At 34.0% G+C, this 20182-nt stretch overlaps 1 protein-coding gene across 4 annotated transcripts in view; it reads left to right on the forward strand.

Moving 5' to 3' along the window:
* Positions 1 to 20182, forward strand: part of ADK (adenosine kinase) — a 533995-nt gene that overhangs the window by 360689 nt on the left and 153124 nt on the right. For 3 of the 4 annotated variants that reach the window (XM_070470873.1, XM_070470874.1, XM_070470875.1), the window contains exon 7: positions 12552 to 12722. The exons of the other annotated variant lie outside the window; for it this stretch is intronic. In XM_070470873.1, coding sequence (XP_070326974.1) covers positions 12552 to 12722 — 171 coding nt within the window. The remainder of the gene's footprint in view (positions 1 to 12551; positions 12723 to 20182) is intronic. 4 annotated transcript variants of the gene reach the window in all.

The following is a 20182-nucleotide window of genomic DNA, read 5'->3' on the forward strand; positions in this document are numbered from 1 at the left end:
TAAACTTTAATCTTAGAATTTTTTATTTTTTAATTTTTCATTAAACACTCAATTAGTTACATGAATCAGCAGTTGTAATAAGTTGCATTTCTAGCTCACTAAGACCTGTCAGTTTCTGGATGAAAGGGACTCCCTCTTCACAAAACCCCTCAAATCCTTTTTAAAACACACTTTTGATATGTACATATGTTTTATGTTATTTAATGCTTCCAAAAGTATTTTAAAATCAGGTATGAAAACAAGAAAAATGTCTATAACCATGTAGTTAAACACAATGTGATATATCTATGCAATGTGGTATTATTTGCCAATAAAAGGAATCAGTGTACTAAATTCATTCTATACTCTGAGTAAACTTCATATATGTTATGCTAAGTAAAGAAGCCAGGCATAAAAGATCACATAATGTATGATTCCATTTTTTTAAATATCCAGAATGGGTGAATTCACGAAAACAGAAAACAGATTGGTAGTTGCCTGGAGCTAGGGGCTGTGAAGAACTGACTCACTGGAAAAGACCCTGAAACTGGGAAAGATTGAAGACAGGAGGAGAAGGGGATGACAGAGGATAAGATGGTTGCATGGCGTTACCAACTCGATGGACTTGAGTTTCAGGAAGCTCCAGGAGCTGGTGATGGACAGGGAAGCCTGGTGTACTATAGGCCGTGGAATTGCATAGAGTTGGACACGACTGAGCTGAACTGAACTGAGGGGCAATGTAGAGTTACTTTTTAATGGGTATGGGATTTCTTTTTGGGAGTGATGAAAATGTTTTGAAACTAGATAGAGGTGATGGTTGTACAACACTGTGAATATACCAGATAACATTAAATTGGCCACCTTAAAATGGTTAGTTTTATTTTATGTAAATTTCACCTCAATTAAGAAAAAAATCAGGTAACTTAAAACCTAACTGAATTCCAGAATTTTTGACATGGAAGGGCTTCTCAAGATCATTTACCCAGTCTCCTGTCATGAAGAAACAAGTTCTTCAGGACTCTCACTCAAATATTTAAATGTAGCTTGTCCAAAACATAGACCAGAATTTGAAATGTCTGAATTTCTAATCCAGCCCCTTTTTTAAAGGTGGTGTGACTTGCTGCTTTATTATCTTTTATCATTTTAGATATTTTAGGTGAAATACTACTCCACTTGTTACTTGTGCATTAAAATAACAACAAAGAAACATAGCTTCATTTGTGCTACTTACTAAAAATGCAGGAATAGCAGGTGTTTGTTTTAGTAATTTGCCAAAAAGCAGGCCAGAGCTTGAGTTAAAAGAGGGTTATTCTCTGCAGTACATGAAAGAAGGCACCCGGTATTTTAATGCTAGTCCACAGTTGCCTGATTTGTGAACCCTGTGGTTCTACCATTATTACGATTCATTTCTAAAAATTCAGAAGTAGTAAATTTTTTTTAGCTTTTTACCACTGGCAATTTTTATGTTTCCAACATAGAAGAATATTCATGGTATAAAAACTAAATGTTCCTGCCTACCTTATGGTGACTAGAGGCTCTGTTTTCAACCATTATCCTCAGAGGCACCTAGGGAGAAATACTGAGTGGGACTAAAGGGTATAGACAGAGAGCAGCAACTGCTAATGCAACATAACTTGTATCCTTTGAAACTGAGTTTTATACTCACATGTAGGTAGATAACTTGCCTTGATTTAGTTCTTATAGTTACATGTTCTTATATGTTATATAAGTTATATATAGTTATATGTTCTTATTTCAGGGGACACCAGAAAATACAGTTTACCCTTGATCAGTGTGGGAGTGTAGTGGTGCCATCATCCTGTGTAGTCAAAAACCCACATATAATCAACTATATTGCAATAAAAATTTTAAAAAGAGAAAAGCCCTGTGTGTCACTTTAAAGTCACCCTCCACATCCATCCATAAGCATCCACAGATTCAACCAACTCGGGATCATGCAGTCCTTTCCCATGTATTACTTAGGGGAAAAAAGATGTACCCGAGCTGTTAAAACTTTTGTTGTTCAGGATCAGCTGTATATAGTTTTCTTCTCTCTAAGCTCACTTTATCATTAGTTTCTGCGTGCTGTTCATTCTTAGGAGGAAGCTACCTCTCATTATCATCCTATATTGGATTTCCTATTAATTTTTCTCTCCAATGTTCCTTTTATCACAGTGGCGTTTTTACTTAGTAGTTTGTATTTCCTTCTTTTCCTTCAGTCCAGGGGTCAGCAAAATATGTCATTTGGGCCAGATTTGGCTCACTGACTGTTGTTGTGAATAAAGTTTTATTGGAACATAATCATCCTCATTTTTTGTGTTATTGTATATACCTGCATTAGTATTAAAACAGCAGAGTTGGGTGGTTGCAACAGAGATCACAAATCTAAAATATTTACTATTAGGACTTAAAACATGTGCCAGTCTTTGGTTTTGTTGTCCAAGTAGAAGGTGAAGAATAGATTCTACAGAATTAAAAAAATAAAACCAGCAAATGAGAGGATATGGGGAAGTATGATAGAATTTGTACTCAAGCTAGTTAGAAGCTCTGTGTGGTCAGTAGAAAAGTTTCTTGAAGGTGAATCATCAGAGAAAATGTAGAAAAGATAGATTCCTGTCATACTTACAGGTTTTTGATGGCATGTCAGAAATGAGGTGTATTGTTTAGGAAATGAGTTGTTTAAGGTTTTTGAGCAAAGGAGCTTTGCCAAAACAGGATACTGTTGCAGTAATGTTTACAAGCCAAATGAGGGTTGTATTAATGGAAAATTAATACTAATGTATTAATGAGAAAGAGCATAGTTGTTAGAATTTTAGAGATAAAATTGATAGGCCATTTGATTTGAGGACAAAGAGTTAATAATTCTCAAACTTCATTGAGCAGGAAATTGGAAAATTATTTATACATATTTTGGAGATGAACTGATTTTTATGGAAGGTTTAAGTTAATGGAGAAGGATTATAACATATAGCGTAAGAAACAAAATTGTTTATTAGGAATCAGCGATACCAAAGTTATTAGGGAATCTCAGCTAAAGGCAGTTTTTCATTGACCTTATTTTACCAGTGAAATTGTAGCCTATCCCATTTCCATCATCTAATTAGGGTCCATCTCTTTATAAAATCCTCTTTCCTTTGGTCTCCAGAATTCCACCCTTATACTCAGATTTACTTCTGTTGTCTCACGCAGAGTATATTACTGACATTTTCTAAATACTCTGAATCATGCCCAAGAAGGGCTTTAGCTCTCTCAAAATTCTTATCACATTATTTTCTTCAACTAAAGCCATGTTTTGCAGACTCTGTACTGAGATACTCCATGGTCCTACTGCAGCATATTCAAGAGTTCTGTAGGGTATTTTGTATCAGGATAATGCATAGTCTCAACATCAGATTGTGATGCATTGCTTTGGGATGATATCCTATGGGAATGGTTGCTGTGGTTCTAATAAAATCCTGAAAATCAGTGCAGAATAGTAAATGAGAGTTACACTATTCAGTTAGAATCCAAGGCTTGAAGAGTTGTGTAGTACCCATAAGCACCATATCCCATTAGTAAGTGTGGTGGTTTTTGAATGAAGTAAGAAAAACTTTTCAGTTTGTGTGTATTCTTTTTTCAAACCATGTAATAAACTGTTAAGATTATCAGTAGTTATTAAGATTATCAGTAGTTATTAATATTATCAGTAGTTATTAAGTTGTTCAAACCTGCCTATTATCAAGCATAGAACTGTTAGGTATTTCTTGGGGCACCATGAAAAAAGTTGTTCACTAAGGGTGTTGCAAACTGAGAAAGTTCAGATTCTTTGAACTAAAGAGTTGTCCAGCTCTAAAATAAGTATACTCTTCCTTTAGCATGTGAAAATGCATCAGTACTTTTATTTCTCTTTCTAAAACTGCATTTCATAGAGGCACAGATGTAGAAAACAAACTTTGTGATACCAGGTGGGCAAGGGGGAAAGGATAAATTGGGAGGTTGAGATTGACATATACACACTACTGTCTATAAAATAATTAATAAGCACCTACTGTGTACAATCCCCTGAAGGAGGGAATGGCAACCCATTCCAGTATTCTTGCCTGAAGAATCCCATGGATTGTGTAGTTTGATGGGCTACAATCCATAGAGTCACAAAGAGTTGGACTCTGAGCGACCATGCATTCATGCACTGTATACCACAGGAAACTCTACTTAATCTGCTATAATGATGTATATGGGGAAAGAATATGAAAGAATGTGGATACATGTATAACTAGTTCACTTTATTGTACACCTGAAACTAACACAGCATTATAAATCATCTATACTCCAATAAAAATTTAAAACAATAATAGATGGAAAAAAATACCATTTCAGTTACATGGGATTTTATGTAGAGTTTCAATAAAAATTTAATCAGATATTTTAAAATTATCTGTCCACTGTGCTTTGGTGTTATAGCAAACATAAAAAAGTACTCTTATCCTTAAGTTTACAATCAAGTTAGGGAGGTAAGACAAATGTAAATTGCTTAAATTATTAAGTAAAATAAATACTCTTGGTTATTTATTTTATATATTATGGAAGTTCAAAGAAGAAAGAATATATCTGTTGGTAGGAATGCAGTATGACTCTGTGGGATGAATGTTCGATTTAAAATGGACCTTGATGGAGGGGTAAAATTCCAACAGGTAGAGATGGTGGATATTTCAAACCGGAAAAAAAAAAAATCACGTAATGACTGAGAAGATTTATTTTGGGGGAAGCAATTCATTCTATATGATCGAAGGAAGGACATACCTTGTAGAGTAATAGAGGTTACAGCTGATATACTCTGGAAGTTGGAATATTATTGTGGAGAGCTTTGAATGCTGGGGTGTGAGACATTTGGGTTTAATTTACTAGTAAAAGAAGACTGATTGGGGTGATTAATCTGTCAGCAGGATATAGAATGATTAAATCAAGGAGAGATAGGAGGCAAGGAGCTTTTGGAAAGGGAATGATGGATTTTGTTTTATGTATTTGTATTTCAAAGGAAATACCAAGCTTTATATTCAAGTTTAAAAGCATATTTTTGAGCAGCATTATAACTAAGGGCTATAAAATAGAACTCAACATTAATAGAAAAATAAAACTTTGTAATGCTCTTGATATTACTGCAGAAATAATGTTAATAAAATGTTAATATGTGTGGAGTGCATGCTTCATGCCAGGCATTAGATGAAACATTCATTTAATTTTCACAACAACCTTAATAGGCATTAGTATTCCCATTTTTTAGATAAAATCCTAGGGAAGTTACATAGCTCGGGTCACATAATAAGTACTAAGACTGGCAAACTAGATTAAGTATACTAGTTTGTTTAACCTCTGGCGCTGAGAATTGAGTGAATCCATCTCAGATTTTGACAAATAATTATTATTTGGCTTAGTTATGGCTTCTATTTTATTATTTTACTTTCCCCTATCATTCCTGATCTCTCCTAATTCTTCACTCTGTGGATATTTCAATGTGTTTGATATGTGTCTTTCATGCTTGTAAAATGAATCATGATGTTTTAGATGTGTGCACGTGTGTGTTTATTGTACACAGTATGTAAAAGGATGAACTATACACAATCTGATGCATATTTTTCTAGTATATTACTTTATATCTTTGTATAATAGTATGTATTCACCACACTTTGTGTCTTTTTCCCTAGAAAGGGTCTTTCGGAATGCTTCACATTTCCTTTTACTTTCAGCAAAGCTGTGGTAAATATCCTTGCATGTATCTCCCTGAAATCCATGTTCTTTCTACTATTGCTTCCTCCTATTATGCTTTTGGAGGTGTTTATTTAGTATGGAAGAAAACCTGACATCTTTTCACCTGTTCATGTTTTTTTAATCCTGAAAAAGATTAATATATTTGTGGAATGAGTGATTTTATTTATGCTTCCAAAAGGAGCCAAAAGGCAGGAAGAACTAGGTGAATTATCCTAAAATTCCATTGTTGGATTACGTTTAGTCAGTGGTAATATAAGCATTACAGCATCACTAATATATTTTTTCTGACTTTCTTCTTTTAAGTGATTCTTTTCCTGTCATTGCTATGAAGTAGTGCATATCATAACATTGTAATTGTAAACAGTTTATACATTATCCTAATGTTTGCGAAGTCAGTATTTTCCTTAAAATCATATAGGAACTGTGCTTTGTAATAATTCATACTTGATTGTCACACTCCTACAAGGAAATACATTTTATACTCTAGGAGATTTGCAGAACACGTAGGACCCATTAAAAGAAAGAAAACATGCTGTATGATTTTTGTGGGGGTTTTTTGGCTTCTTATTTATTCATTTTCTCAACTAGTCTTGACTAGTGTTACTATGGCACTTTCGTTATGGTGTGGAAAACAGACTAATTATGTTCTTTAAAACAGACAACAGTCGTACATCTTGAGATACAGCATCTGGTACTCTCAGCCATCCCTCATCAGTGCTAGTCTCCGTTTGGTAGGACTTCTGGTTGTCCAAATATTTTTATGTTATTGTATATCTTCTTCTTTTTTAAAATATTTATTTATTTTTGGCTGCGCTGGGTCTTCATTGGTGTGTGAAGACTTTCATTGCGGCGAGTGGGAGCTATTCTAGTTGCGTGCACAGGCTTGTTATTGCAGTGGCTTCTCTTGCTGTGGAGCACAGGCTCTGGGCGGGGGCCGGGAGGGCCGGGGGGTGGTTTCAGTAGCTGTGGCTTGTGCAGGCTCAGTCACTGTGGCTCAGGGGCGTAGGTGTTCCATGGCTTTTGGATCTTCCTGGACCAGAAATCAAACCTTTGTCCCCTTCTTTGGCAGGCAGATTGTTAACCACTGGACCACCAGGGAAGTCCCTCTTTTAAAGAGTTTATATCAAGAGAATAATCAAACCACTTCACCAAAATTTGAAAAATAAAAACGTGAAAATCATCCATAATTTTTCTACTGAAATTTGACCATATTTGCTTTTGGAGTATTCCCTACTAGATTTCTTTTCCTATTGATAGAATATTAGTTTATAACCATATTTTGCATATGGTTGTATAGCTTATGTTTCATTTAACACTTGTGTGACATAAACATTTTCCACCTTGCCGCTTCGTTTCATAATTATCCTTTTTATTATCTTCAAAGTATTCTCTAGAATAGCATTATCCAGTGGAAATACAATAAAACTCACATAATTTAAAATTTTCTAGTAGAGACATTGATAATGTAAAAAGAAACAAGTAAAATTAATGTTAACAGTCTATTTAACTTCAAATATCTAAAATAATTATCATTCAACACATATTCATATACAATTATTAATTATATTTTTAACCTTTTTTTCTTTGAAATTAGTATCTGCTTTACATTTGTAGCACAGCACAGTCACTAAATTGTCAACAGTCAAAATGAAATGTAGCTGTACCAAAACAATAAAAATGTGTTTAATACAAGAATATATTTCATTCCTTCCATTTTGAAATTTCAAAAAAATTAAATTAAAAATTCAGTTCCACAGTCACAGTAACCACATTGCATATGCTCATTATCGACATGTGGCTTCTTACATTTAAAATTAAATAAAATTTGAAATTCAAGTCTTCAATTGCTCTAGCCACATTTTAAATGATCCACAGCCAAATTTAGAATGGATGTATATGCCAGTTCTTACTTGACTACTTATTCCTCTATTATTGAATATTTATGTTTAAGTCACATGTATAGTATACTGGTATGTTCCCCAATGAATATTTTCCATGTTTTGAATTATTTACTTAAGGTAGACATTAGAATTGTTGCATCAAAGAGCATGAATTTTATAGTTAATCATATTTTCAATTTATTTTCTTGGAAAAGTGTCAGTTGTACTCACATCAGCAGTATTAATATAGTAATTTCAGCAACCCTTCTTCATCATTAAGTTACTACAATGATTTTATATTCTATGTATTTTTTGTTAATTTGAACTATAGTTGATTTACAATATTACACTAGTTTCAGGTGTACAACATATTGATTCTATTTTTTAATAGATTTATATTTCATTTAAGTTATTAGAAAATGATGGCTCTATTTTCCTGTGATGTACAGTGTATATATTTACACCCTATTTATTTTACACATAGTAGGTTGTATCTCTTAATCACATACTGCCATCTTGCTGTGCCCTACTTCTGGTAATCATAGTTGTCTTTTTATATCTATGAATTATTACATTCATATGTGATAATAAAAAGTATCTTTCTCTGTCTGACTTATTTCATTAAGTATAATACACTCTAGGTCTGTCCACATTGTTGAAAATGGCAGAATTTCATTCTTGTTTATGGCTGAGTAATCGTCTTTATCCATTCATCTTTTGATGGACATTTAGTTGCTTTTAGCTGCTTTGAACTTTGGAGTGTTTTTATCATTTTGAATTAGTGTTTTTGGTTTCTTTGAATATATATTCACAACTGGAATGGCAGGATCATATGGTAGTTATATTTTTAATTTTTTGAGAAACCTCCATACTGTTTTATGTAGTGGCAGTACTAATTTTCATTCCCACCAATAACGTACAGTTGTTCTTTTACTCCACATTTTTGAAAATATCTATTATTTATAGACTTTTTGATGACAGCCCTTTTGACAGTTATGACATGATATCTCATTGTGGCTTTGATTTGCATTTCTCTAATGATTAAGAATCTTTTCATGTGCCTGTTGGTCATCTGTATATCTTCTTTAGAAATGTCTACTCAGATCTTCTGCCCATTTTTTTAATTGGATTGCCTACTTTTTTGATAGTGAGGTATATAGACTGTTTATATAACATTTGGATATTAACCCCTTATTGGTCATTTTATTTACAAACTTCTCTCGTTCCATAGATTGTGTTTTTATTTTGTTGATGGTTTCGTTTGCAGTACAAAAGCTTTTAAGTTTAATTAAGTTCCATTTGTTTACTTTTGCTTTTATATCCTTTGCTTTAGGAGACAGATTCCCCCCAAATTGCAGTAATATCTGTCAAAGAGTATTTCACCTCTGTTTTTCTCTAGGAGTTTTATGGCATCCAGTCTTACATTTAGGTTTTAGGTCTTTAATACATTCTGCATTTATTTTTGTATATGATGTTTGAGTATATACTAATTTCATTCTTTTACATGTAGCTGTCCCGTTTTGCCAGCACCACCCATTGAAGAGACTGTCTTTTCTCCATTGTTTATTCTTGTCTCCTTTCTCACAGATTAATTAAACATAATGCATGAGTTTCTTTTGGGCCCTCTGTTCCTGTCCATTGATCTATGTGTCTCTTTCTGTGCCAGTGCTATATAGTTTTGATGACCGTAGCTTTGTAGTATAGTCTGAAATCAGGGCCTATGATTCTTCCAGCTCTCTTCTTCTTTATCATAATTGCTTTGCCAATTTGGGGTCTTTTATAATTCCATATAAATTTTAGGATTATTTGTTCTTGCTCTATAGAAGATGCTTTGAGTTGTCTGGTAGAGATTGCAATGAATCTATAGATTGCTTTTAGTGATAAGGACATTTTAATCATTTTAATTCTTCTATTCCATGAACATGGAATATCTTTCCTTTATTGTGTGTGTATTATCTTCATTTTCCTTCATCAGTGTTTTATAGTTTTCAGAGTATAGGTCTTTCACCTCCTTGGTTAAGTTTATTTGTAGGTATGTTATTTTTGATGTGATTTTAAATGAGCAGTTTCTTTTCTTTTCTTTTAGTATTTTAAACACTTCAGTTCCTTACACTCCCCCATATTTAAGCTACCATGAGAAATCCTGAGTGGCTGACTAACAAATCTGCATACTTGGGATTTCCAGATTTTATGTCTGGCTCTGATAAAAAATGGTTCTTTTGCTGTGCCTTGGCCTTCCCCATTCCTTTTCTCCTGCCTTTTTGTTCTGCTTCAGTTTTCATTTTAATGGATAAAATTGTCTCACTTCACTCTCAATTCTGATTAATACTAGCCAGTAGGCTCTACTTTGCTTTTCATTGTTCTTATGGACAAAGAGTAGCAGGACTAACTGTTGTGCTGACTGAAATTCCTAACTAGAATTTTACAAGAGTTTTGTTGATTCTATAGAGTGTTTTTCTAAACTATAGCTCTCTAAGCTATTGGTCTGTTTTTATTACAAACCTGTTACTTGAAAAAAAAATTTATACTGGCACTGTTTTTATTTTTGATGATATTATACTCTGAAACATGTGGCTTACCAATGGATATAAATCAAGAAAGAAAAATTATGGTTGGCATCAATTTTAAGTCTTTGCACTTTAACAGAGCACAAATCCAAAATTGCTCAAATACTAAATATTTGCTTAAAGAGAAACAAGAAACAATTCAAAAATGGAATTAATTTAAATTGTGAATTTGCCTCAATTAAAAACTTTTTTTTTGGTATATTCTTTGTAAAATTGACAAAATGGAAATTTTCTGTCCACATCACAATGCTCTTATGTTGCATTTTAAAGTTAAACACACATACAACATACACACATTTGGAATGAGGCCAAATTTAGACTCCAGGGGCATACTGTTCTGTACCTTAAATTACAATCAGATGTATTTTAGCACAGATCAAATTTTCAGTCTGAAGTTGGTGAGAAGCCTAATTATTTGACCAGGTTACTATTTATGTAGACCATTCTATGACTGTCTGTGGTTAATCCACAGCTGGCAGAGTGCTAACTGGGAGGTTTTTATTTCATGCTGAAACAGTTTGGAGAGAATTAGGAGGGGAGAGTTTTAAACTCTCTTCATTAAATGAAAGACTAAAGAGCAAATACATCCATATTACTATGGAGACAAGATGCTCTATACACTGTTCATCTTAATTCTCCAAGTGACAAAAATAGCAAAGCAACTTGAATGCTCATAGTTCGCAAATGACATTGTATTTCATTAAAAAATGAAGATTTAAAGATTAAATGATATTACCTAATAATAAATGATGTTACTTTTCTGAGCAGTTGAATATTGATAAAGAATTAATGGATTAGAATTTTAAATGATGAGAAAATTTTGTGTTATTTTGATCAGAGAACATATTTCTTATAATTTCATTAGCAATACTTTAGTAAGAGATAATTATTATAAAGTTCTCTCTAAATACTTCAAGAATTTTAAGGGAAAGATACCCTTCAAAATTATACCCCAGTACAATATGTATTATATATATAATATAATATATAACGTGACTCCTGCCAGAAAGTTTATTTTTTTAATGTTCATAATCTTATTTTCTCTTTAAACTTTCTGAGTTTGCAAGAGGGATGTAGTTAGTCTCTCAATTATAAGTATTTCAATGGCTCTTTTGTAACTTAAGGTAACTCTTCTTCTCTAATGAAATGGCACATATTAAGCATACAGTACTCATATGATAAACTTTTCTCCTGATCAAATGCTACAGTTTCCTGCTTAGCATTTTATAATTGCATTTTTAAGGTTTACATTGTAGAGGCTTGGCTTCCCTTGTGGCTTAGCTGGTAAAAAATCTGCCTGCAATAAGGGAGACCTGGATTCAATCCCTGGGTTGGGAGATCCGCTGTAGAAGGGAACGTCTGCCCACTCCAGTATTCTGGCCTGGAGAATTCCAGACTGTATAGTCCATGGGATTGCAAAGAGTCAGACACGACTGAGAGACTCTCACTTTCACTTGTAGAGGCTTTTGTATTATGTATGTTGTTGGTGTTGTTAATTTGCTCAGTCATGTCCAATTCTTTGTAACTCTCATGGACTCTCGTATGCCAAGCTCCCCTGTCCTTCACTGTCTTGTGGAGTTTGCTCAGATTAATGTCCATTGAGTTGGTAATGCTGCCTAACCATTTCTTCCTCCGCCAATCCTTTCTCCTTTTGCCTTCAATCTTTCCCAGCATAAGGGTCTTTTCCAGTGAGTCAGCTTTTCATATAAGATGGCCAAAGTATTCAAGCATCAGCTTCAACATTAGTCCTTCCAATGAATATTCAAGGTTAATTTCCTTTAGGATTGACTGATTTGATCTCCTTGCATTCTGTGGGACTCTCAAGAGTCTTCTCCAGCACCACAATTTGAAAACATCAATTCTTTGGAGCTCAGCCTTGTCTATGGTCCAACTCTCAGATCCATTCATGACTACTGGAAAAACCATAGCTTTGACTATACAGACTTTTGTTGACAAAGAGATGTCTCTGCTTTTTAATATGTTGTCCAGGTTTGTCATAACTTTCCTTCCAAGGAGTGTCTTTTAATTTCAAGGCTGCAATCACCATCCACAGTGATTTTGGAGTCCAGGACAAAAAATCTGTTACTTGCTATGAAGTGATGGGACTAGATGCCATTATTTAAGTTTTTTGAATGTTGAGTTTTAATCCAGCTTTTTCACTCTCCTCTTTCACCCTCATCAAGAGGCTGTTTAGTTCCTCTTCACTTTCTGCTATCAGAGTGATATCATCTGCATATGTGAGGTTGTTGATATTTCTCCTGGCAGTCTTGATTCCAGCTTGTGATTCATCTGTATTTTGTATCAATTTCTTGTATTCTCACTGAGAATTATTCTGTGGAGACAGCATTTCTAATTTCTTCTCCTTTTTTTCTTTACCCAGGGTTTTTTCCTCACAGTTTCCCCAGAGTCAGTTTTAAAAGTGGCTCACCATGCTTCTGAAAACAACAGAATTTTCACTTTGAATCTGTCTGCACCATTTATTAGTCAGTTCTACAAGGAATCATTGATGAAAGTTATGCCTTTTGTTGACATATTGTTTGGAAACGAGGTGGTGAGTAATTTTTTAAATAGAAGTACCTCTCTTTTGATTTCTGTTTGTGTATATGTTTAGAAATACATAAATAAAAACTTAAATATCTGCATAAGTACACTTGAGAATTACACAGTAAAATGGCCTCAGTTTGGTCCACTATAGTTCATTATTTTCAGTATTTCCTTCTATACTAATTTTTTACATAGTAAGCAATTAGTCTTTTAAAGAAGTTGGTTATTCAGGTTTGTAATTTACACATGGTAACATTCACTCCTATGAGCTCCTACAACATTTCTAAGAGCTTTTGCAAATGCATACCTGTTATATGACTTGTAAGCATAAGCAAGATAAAAAACATTTTCATCATCTTTGTTGGTCAAGCCTTCCCCTCATCCTTAGCCCTTAACATAAACTGTTTTCTGATCTGTAAAATAATGTTTTCCTTTGAAACTTTCATGGATTAAGGTAAGTGATATCTAGCTAAGATAAATGTTTTATGAAGTTAAGTACATTTTCAAAGTCTTGAGTCAGTTTAATAAATTATGACTATATGGTTGTATATTATAATTTGTAGTTAAATGTGTTTATTTATAGTATCATTTTTACTAATATTGTCTGTTATATTTGAAGGTGATGAAAGGAAATTTCATTTAAATTTTAGAGCTTTTATTTTTTTATCAAGATTATAATTTCTTTCATTCAAAATTAGTGAAAAACAAATTTTTTTTCTTATTTAATATTCATACCTTCTGTCTTGTAGACTGTAAACATCCATAAATACTTGTGGACTATAAAAATCCTTGAAATAGAAAAAAAAGGAGACTTTTGCTATATCTTCCTTTTATAAATGTGCGAGGCTGTGTGAATTATCTCAGAAGTCCATTCTGATTCAGATTCTATGATTCTAGCATAGTTTGATTATACTCACCAATTTTGTATCTAAATAAAATAACTGTATTGTCTGCCTAGAATAACGTAAAATTTGAGTTGAAAGTAACTTGTGGGTTATTGGTGTGGAAGTCATATGGTGTGAATATCTTCAAAGGGCGCTTAACCAATTGAAGGACATGCTACATTCTTAGTGATTAACAAACTGACATAATGGCAAGATATAGTGGTAAAAACCTTGATCTCCTAGGTATCTGCTAGAGGTCTCATTTGACTGAAATCTGTGTTTTAGATTTTCCGTATTGTCAATGTTATTTTCTAGGTACAGGAAGCTCTTCAGAAAAGTGCTATTCTAGACTCTTTAAATAACATTAAAGAATTGGTCATTAGTATGGTACTCTGAGAGTGCTTGGGAGAAATTGATACTTGAATCCAGAGTCCTTTATAGTCAGAAACAGTAGAATGGCAATACTTAGACTTTAAGAAGGCAAACTTTAAAACTTTTTAAAAAGATAAATGTCATTCTGAAGAGTAAGATTTGGGAAGTAAAGAAAACTTGAGAGGATTAGATACCAGCAAAAATTCAGTTATGACTTTAGAATCTCAAATGACCTTAATTGAAAGGAAAATGAAGAGGAGCCTTAACAAAAATAAAAAGCATTGGAGAATACACAGAAAACTGTTTAATAAGAGCTCACATTTGTAAAACATGTAAAAATGATGGAAAGCATTTATAGAATGAAGGAGCAGTGCTAAAAGTTTGGCTGAGACATAGGAGAATAGAAAAGAATAGAGGCCTAAGAATGATTAGTTTTGCAGAAATGCTGATAATATCAAAATGTCCTTTATTGTTTAAAAAAACTTCAAAAGTGCAGTCAACAAAAAAAGTAATTGGACTTCATTAAAATTAAAACCTTTTGTGCATCAAAGGACAGTATCAAGAAAGTGAAAGACTACCCATAGATGGAAGAAAATAAATACATCTGATAAGGGATTAATGTCCAGAATGTATATCTCAACAACTCAGATATATCTTGACACAGCAGACAATCCAATCTGAAAATAATCAAAGGACTTAAACATTTCTTCAAAGAAGACATACAAATGGGCAGTAAGCACACATGAAAAGATGCTCACCATCACTAATCATTAGAGAAATGCGTATGAAACCAAAATGAGAATACTACTTGGCACCCTTTTGGATGGCTATTGTCAAAAAATAGAAAAGAACAAGTATTGCCAAGAATGTTGAGAAATGGAAACCCTTGTGCATAGTTGCTGGGAATGTAAGTGATGCAGCTGCTGTGAAAAGCAATTTGATGCTCCTCAAAAAGTTAAACAGGGAATTATTACCATTGTTGTTGTTCAGTCACTCAGTCATGTTCATCTCTTTGCAACCTCATGGACTATAGCATGCCAGGCTTCCCTGTCCTTCACCATCTTCCGGAATTCGCTCAGACTCATGTCCATTGAGTCGGTGATGCCATCCTACCATCTCAACCTCTGTCGTCTCCAATCTCTCCCAACATCAGGGTCTTTTCCAGTGACTTGACTCTTCGCATCAGGTGGCCAAAGCGTTGGAGCTTCAGCTTCAGCATCAGTCCTTCTAATGAATATTCAGGGTTGATTTCCTTTAGGATTGACTGGTTTGATCTCCTTGCTGTCCAGGGGACTCTCAAAAATCTCCAGCATCACAGTTCGAAGGCATCAGTTCTTCGGCACTCAGCCTTTTTTATTGTCCAGCTATCACATCCATACACTACTGGAAAAACCATAGCTTTGACTAGATGGACCTTTGTCAGCAAAGTAATGTCTCTGCTTTTTAATATGCTGTTTAGATTTGTCATAGCTTTTCTTCCAAGGAGCAAGCATCTTTTAATTTCATGGCTGCAGTCATGATCTGCAGTGATTTTGGAGCCCAAGAAAATAAAGGCTGTCACTGTTTCCATTGTTTCCCCATCTATTTGCCATGAAGTGATGGGACTGGATGCCGTGACCTTAATTTTTTGAATATTGACTTTTGAGTCAGCTTCTTCACTCTCCTCTTTCACTTTCATCAAGAGGGAGGGAACATGTGTATATCTATAGCTGATTCATGTTGATGTATGACAGAAAGCAAAGCAATATTGTAAAGCAATTATCCTTCAATTAAAAATAAAAAAGAAACTATTAAAATAAATATTCCTTGATTAAAATGCTAAAATAGAATAAAGATAGACATATAGATCCATTAGATTCACAATTGATTTTTTTCAAAATTTCAGAAGCCATTCTGTAGAGAATAGTCTTTTTAACAAATTATACTTCACCACTTGAATATCCATATCCAAAAAAGTAAACTTCAATCCATACAAAATACAACTGAATACAGCATACAGTAGCTATTCAGGTGTTCAGCATTAAGAAGTTTGACCATACCAAATATTTGCACGAGCTACTTGAACCATCAGATACTGCTGATGAAAATGTAAAGTGGTGCAATTACTTTGAAAAGATGGTTTCTTACAAAGTTAGGTATATACCCACCATTTGACCTAGCTGTATTATTCCTTGGTATTCACCCAGGAGAAGCGAAAGTATATGTACATACACAAATGCTTATAGGAATTTTTATTTGTTATATTCAGTCTGGAAGCAACTTTCTGTTCGTTAACTGGTGACTAGATAAACAAATTGTGATATATCTATGCAGTAGAATACTACTCTATGAAAGAAATGTATTTATACATACACCAACACAGATGAATATACATACACCAACACAATCTGAATATTTATGCTGAGTGAAAGATGAGCTGCCAGACAAAAAGTACATTCTGTATGATTCCATTTAAATTCTAGAAAATTCAAAATATGTAGATTCATGGTTGCTTGGGAAGGAGTTATGCTGTGAGGCAGTGATCACAAATGGACGTGATGAATTTGTTCCTTATCTTGATTGTGGTTGTAGTTTCAGGACTTTACACTTGTGTCAAAACATTAGATACTTTAATTTGTGCAGATAATTATATTTGAATTATACCTTATAAAGCTGTTTTGAAAATATATGTACTGTGTGATTCTGTTTACATAAGTTTAAAACTGGAGAAAATTAACCTTGAGTTGTTCAAATAAAAAGCTCTAAAGAATCAGTGTTAAAATGAAGACATGAAATATGTTAAGGAAATTAACGTATCTCCTCCAAAAAATGAATTGCCAATTTTTTGCTTGGTTCACCATGTACCAAATTTCTGTTATTTCCAGGAAATATCCTTTGTATTTCAAGGGCAGTATCAAGTCAGAGGAGGAGTATTTTGATAGTCCTGACTTTTAATTTTGATGAATTATTTTAAATTATCATACTTTATCATTAAATAATACTTTAAAATTACATTGGGCATCCACAAAAATCATCATTTAATTTACACAGCAGTACTGTGGCTGGTTTTCTAATGCATGTGAAGTTTTTGCTTGATTCATAGAAAGTACCATTGACCTCTGAAAAACACTAGGGTTAGGGATGCCAACTGTAAAGGCAATAAAAATTCTGTTATAATCTATGGTTGGCCCCCCACCCTAATGGTTCTACTGTTCCCAAGGTTCCCAGCAAAGGCAGATCAAGCAGTGCTCCAATATTTACTATTGAAAAAAATCTGCCCCTGAGTGGAACCCTGCACAGTTTAAACAGTATTGTTCAAGGGTTAACTGTACTGAGGTTTTGTTAGGTACTGTTGAAGGTGTTCTTAGGAGTACTGATATTCTGCCTGTCAAGTTTCCCTTAACTTTCTTGAATAACATGCACTCTCCATTCCCTTGTTAAAACATAATAAGTAGTGCCAAATGAATAAGGAAAAAGTGTTAAGCTATTAGACTATTTTCTGATTGACCAGCTTTTTTGCCCACAAATTTTTTTCCTGATCAAGAATCAATTTATTTGTTCCTAAGCCTTCTTAGTGCAATTTTTTTCACTATGTAATTATTTAATAATTACATAATTAATAAAATGTGAATGCATATAGAATGTGAATTCAGTACAGTTCAGTCGCTCAGTCATGTCTGACTCTTTGCGACCGCATGAACTGCAGCACGGCAGCCTCCCTGTCCATCACCAACTCCCGGAGTCTACCCAAACCCATGTCCATTGAGTCAGTGATGCCATCCAACCATCTCATCCTCTGTCATCCCTTTCTCCTCATGCCCTCAATGTTTCCCAGCATCAGGGTCTTTTCAAATGAGTCAGCTGTTTTCATGAGGTGGCCAAAGTATTGGAGTTTCAGCTTCAACATCAGTCCTTACAATGAACACCCAGAACTGATCTCCTCTAGGATGGACTGGTTGGATCTCCCTGCAGTCCAAGGGACTCTCAAGAGTCTTCTCCAACACCACAGTTCAAAAGCATCAATTCTTTGGCGCTCAGCTTTCTTTATAGTCCAACTCTCACATCTATACATGACTACTGGAAAAACCATAACCCTGACTAGACGTCTGGACCTTTGTTGGCAAAGTAATATCTCTGCTTTTTAATATGCTGTCTAGGTTGGTCATAACTTTCCTTCTAAGGAGTGAGCGTCTTTTAATTTCATGGCTGCAGTCACCGTCTGCAGTGATTTTGGAGCCCCAAAAAATAAAGTCTGCCACTGTTTCTACTGTTTCCCCATCTATTTGCCATGAGGTGATGGGACTGGATGCCATGATCTTAGTTTTCTGAATGGAATGTGGAGCTTTAAGCTAACTTTTTCACTCTCCTCTTTCACTTTCATCAAGAGGCTCTTTAGTTCTTCACTTTTGCCATAAGGGTGATGTCATCTGCTTATCTGAGGTTATTGATATTTCTCTCGGCAATCTTGATTCCAGCTTGTGCTTCCTCCAGCTCAGCATTTCTCATGATGTTCTCTGCATATTAGTTAAATATTATTGAGCCCATTTTTGCATGAAATGTTCCCTTGGTGTCTCTAATTTTCTTAAAGAGATCTCTAGTCTTTCCCATTCTGTTGTTTTTTCTCTATTTCTTTGCATTGATCACTGAGGAAGGTTTTCTTTCTTCTCTGCTTGCTATTCTTTGTAACTCTGCATTCAGATGGGTATATCTTTTCTTTTCTGCTTTGCTTTTTGCTTCTCTTCTTTTCACAGTTATTTGTAAGGCCTCCTCAGACACCCATTTTGGTTTTTTGCATTTCTTTTTCTTGGGGATGGTCTTGATTCCTGTCTCCTGTACAATGTCATGAACCTCCGTCCATAGTTCATCAGGCACTCTATCAGATCTAGTCCCTTAAATCTATTTCTCACTTCCGCTGTATAGTTATAAGGGATTTGATTTAGGTCATACCTGAATGGTCTAGTGGTTTTCCCCACTTCCTTCAATTTAAGTCTGCATTTGACAATAAGGACTTCATGATCTGAATGTGAATTAGTTTAATGAATTAAGTTCAGGTACAAAACTCAGTAAAGACAAATTGCTTTTAAAAAGTGTTCTTGAGGACTTCCCTTGTGATCCAGTAGTTAATCCACCTGCCAATGTTTGATTTCTGGTCCAGGAAAATTCCACAAATCACGGGGCAACTAAGCCCATGTCCCACAACTGCTGAGCTCACTTGCTGCAACTACTGAAGCTCATATACCTCTAGCCTTTGCTCTGCAACAAGAGAAGCCCATACCAGATCTAGAGAAAGCCTGCACACGGGATTAGAGCCTGTGGCGCCAAAACTAAATTAATAATAATTTTTTTAAAAACTCCTTGAATTAGGTGTGAGCATGCAAAGTTTGAAAGAGTAAAGGAAGAAGAACCCATAAATATCTGCACTCAGGGGTGTTTCATAGAAGTCTTCAAGTTTTGATTCTCCTTTAAAGAAACTGAAAGTGGAATTCATGAACTAAGAATTGTGGATCTGATTCTGTAACATAGACTCTGGAATATCCGTCAGCATATATACAGTGAAATCCTTGACCCTACTTTAAATATTAGCAAATGATTTATCTTTATATATTAAGAAAATGTTTATAGACTTTTTCAGTTAAAAATTTTAAATTTAATCAATTTGCTGATTTATTAGCCAACTGCTGTTCCTTTCCTCTCCTAATAGGTAAAGTGAGGGATTTATGTAGAAATACTAGAGGATCTTTTAAACTTTTCCTTGTAATCTAAGAATGTTTATTTCAAAAACCATGGATTCATTTTTTAATGAATCTAACATTCTGATATTCAGTAACAATGACCAGTTTTCCTATAAATCAGCAAGTCCTTGTTCTGAAATCTAGAATATTACAATCCTAAACATTAACTTTTGATAGTCTTTTTCATTGTTAATAGGCTCGACTATAATGCTTTGTAAGCTAGATTTTCCCCCTTCTTTTACCTCTACTGATTCTTTTCTCTGTTTGATATGCTCTGGGAAAGAATATTCTTCTGTAAGGGATATCTGAAAATATTTGGTTGAGCTCATTCTAAAGCAAAGTAGAAGTATTCACAGGAATACCAGTGCTCCATTAATATGATAAAAAGAAAGTATAAAGTATTAACCAATGTGACTTTTTTTTTCTTTCTTTTATCATGGTAGAAATACATAACAAATTTATTGTTTTTGAGTGTATAATTCATTGTTTTTAAGTACACT

The sequence above is a fragment of the Odocoileus virginianus genome, chromosome 7 (genome assembly GCF_023699985.2).
Source record: "Odocoileus virginianus isolate 20LAN1187 ecotype Illinois chromosome 7, Ovbor_1.2, whole genome shotgun sequence".
In the NCBI taxonomy this organism is placed as follows: Eukaryota; Metazoa; Chordata; class Mammalia; order Artiodactyla; family Cervidae; genus Odocoileus; species Odocoileus virginianus.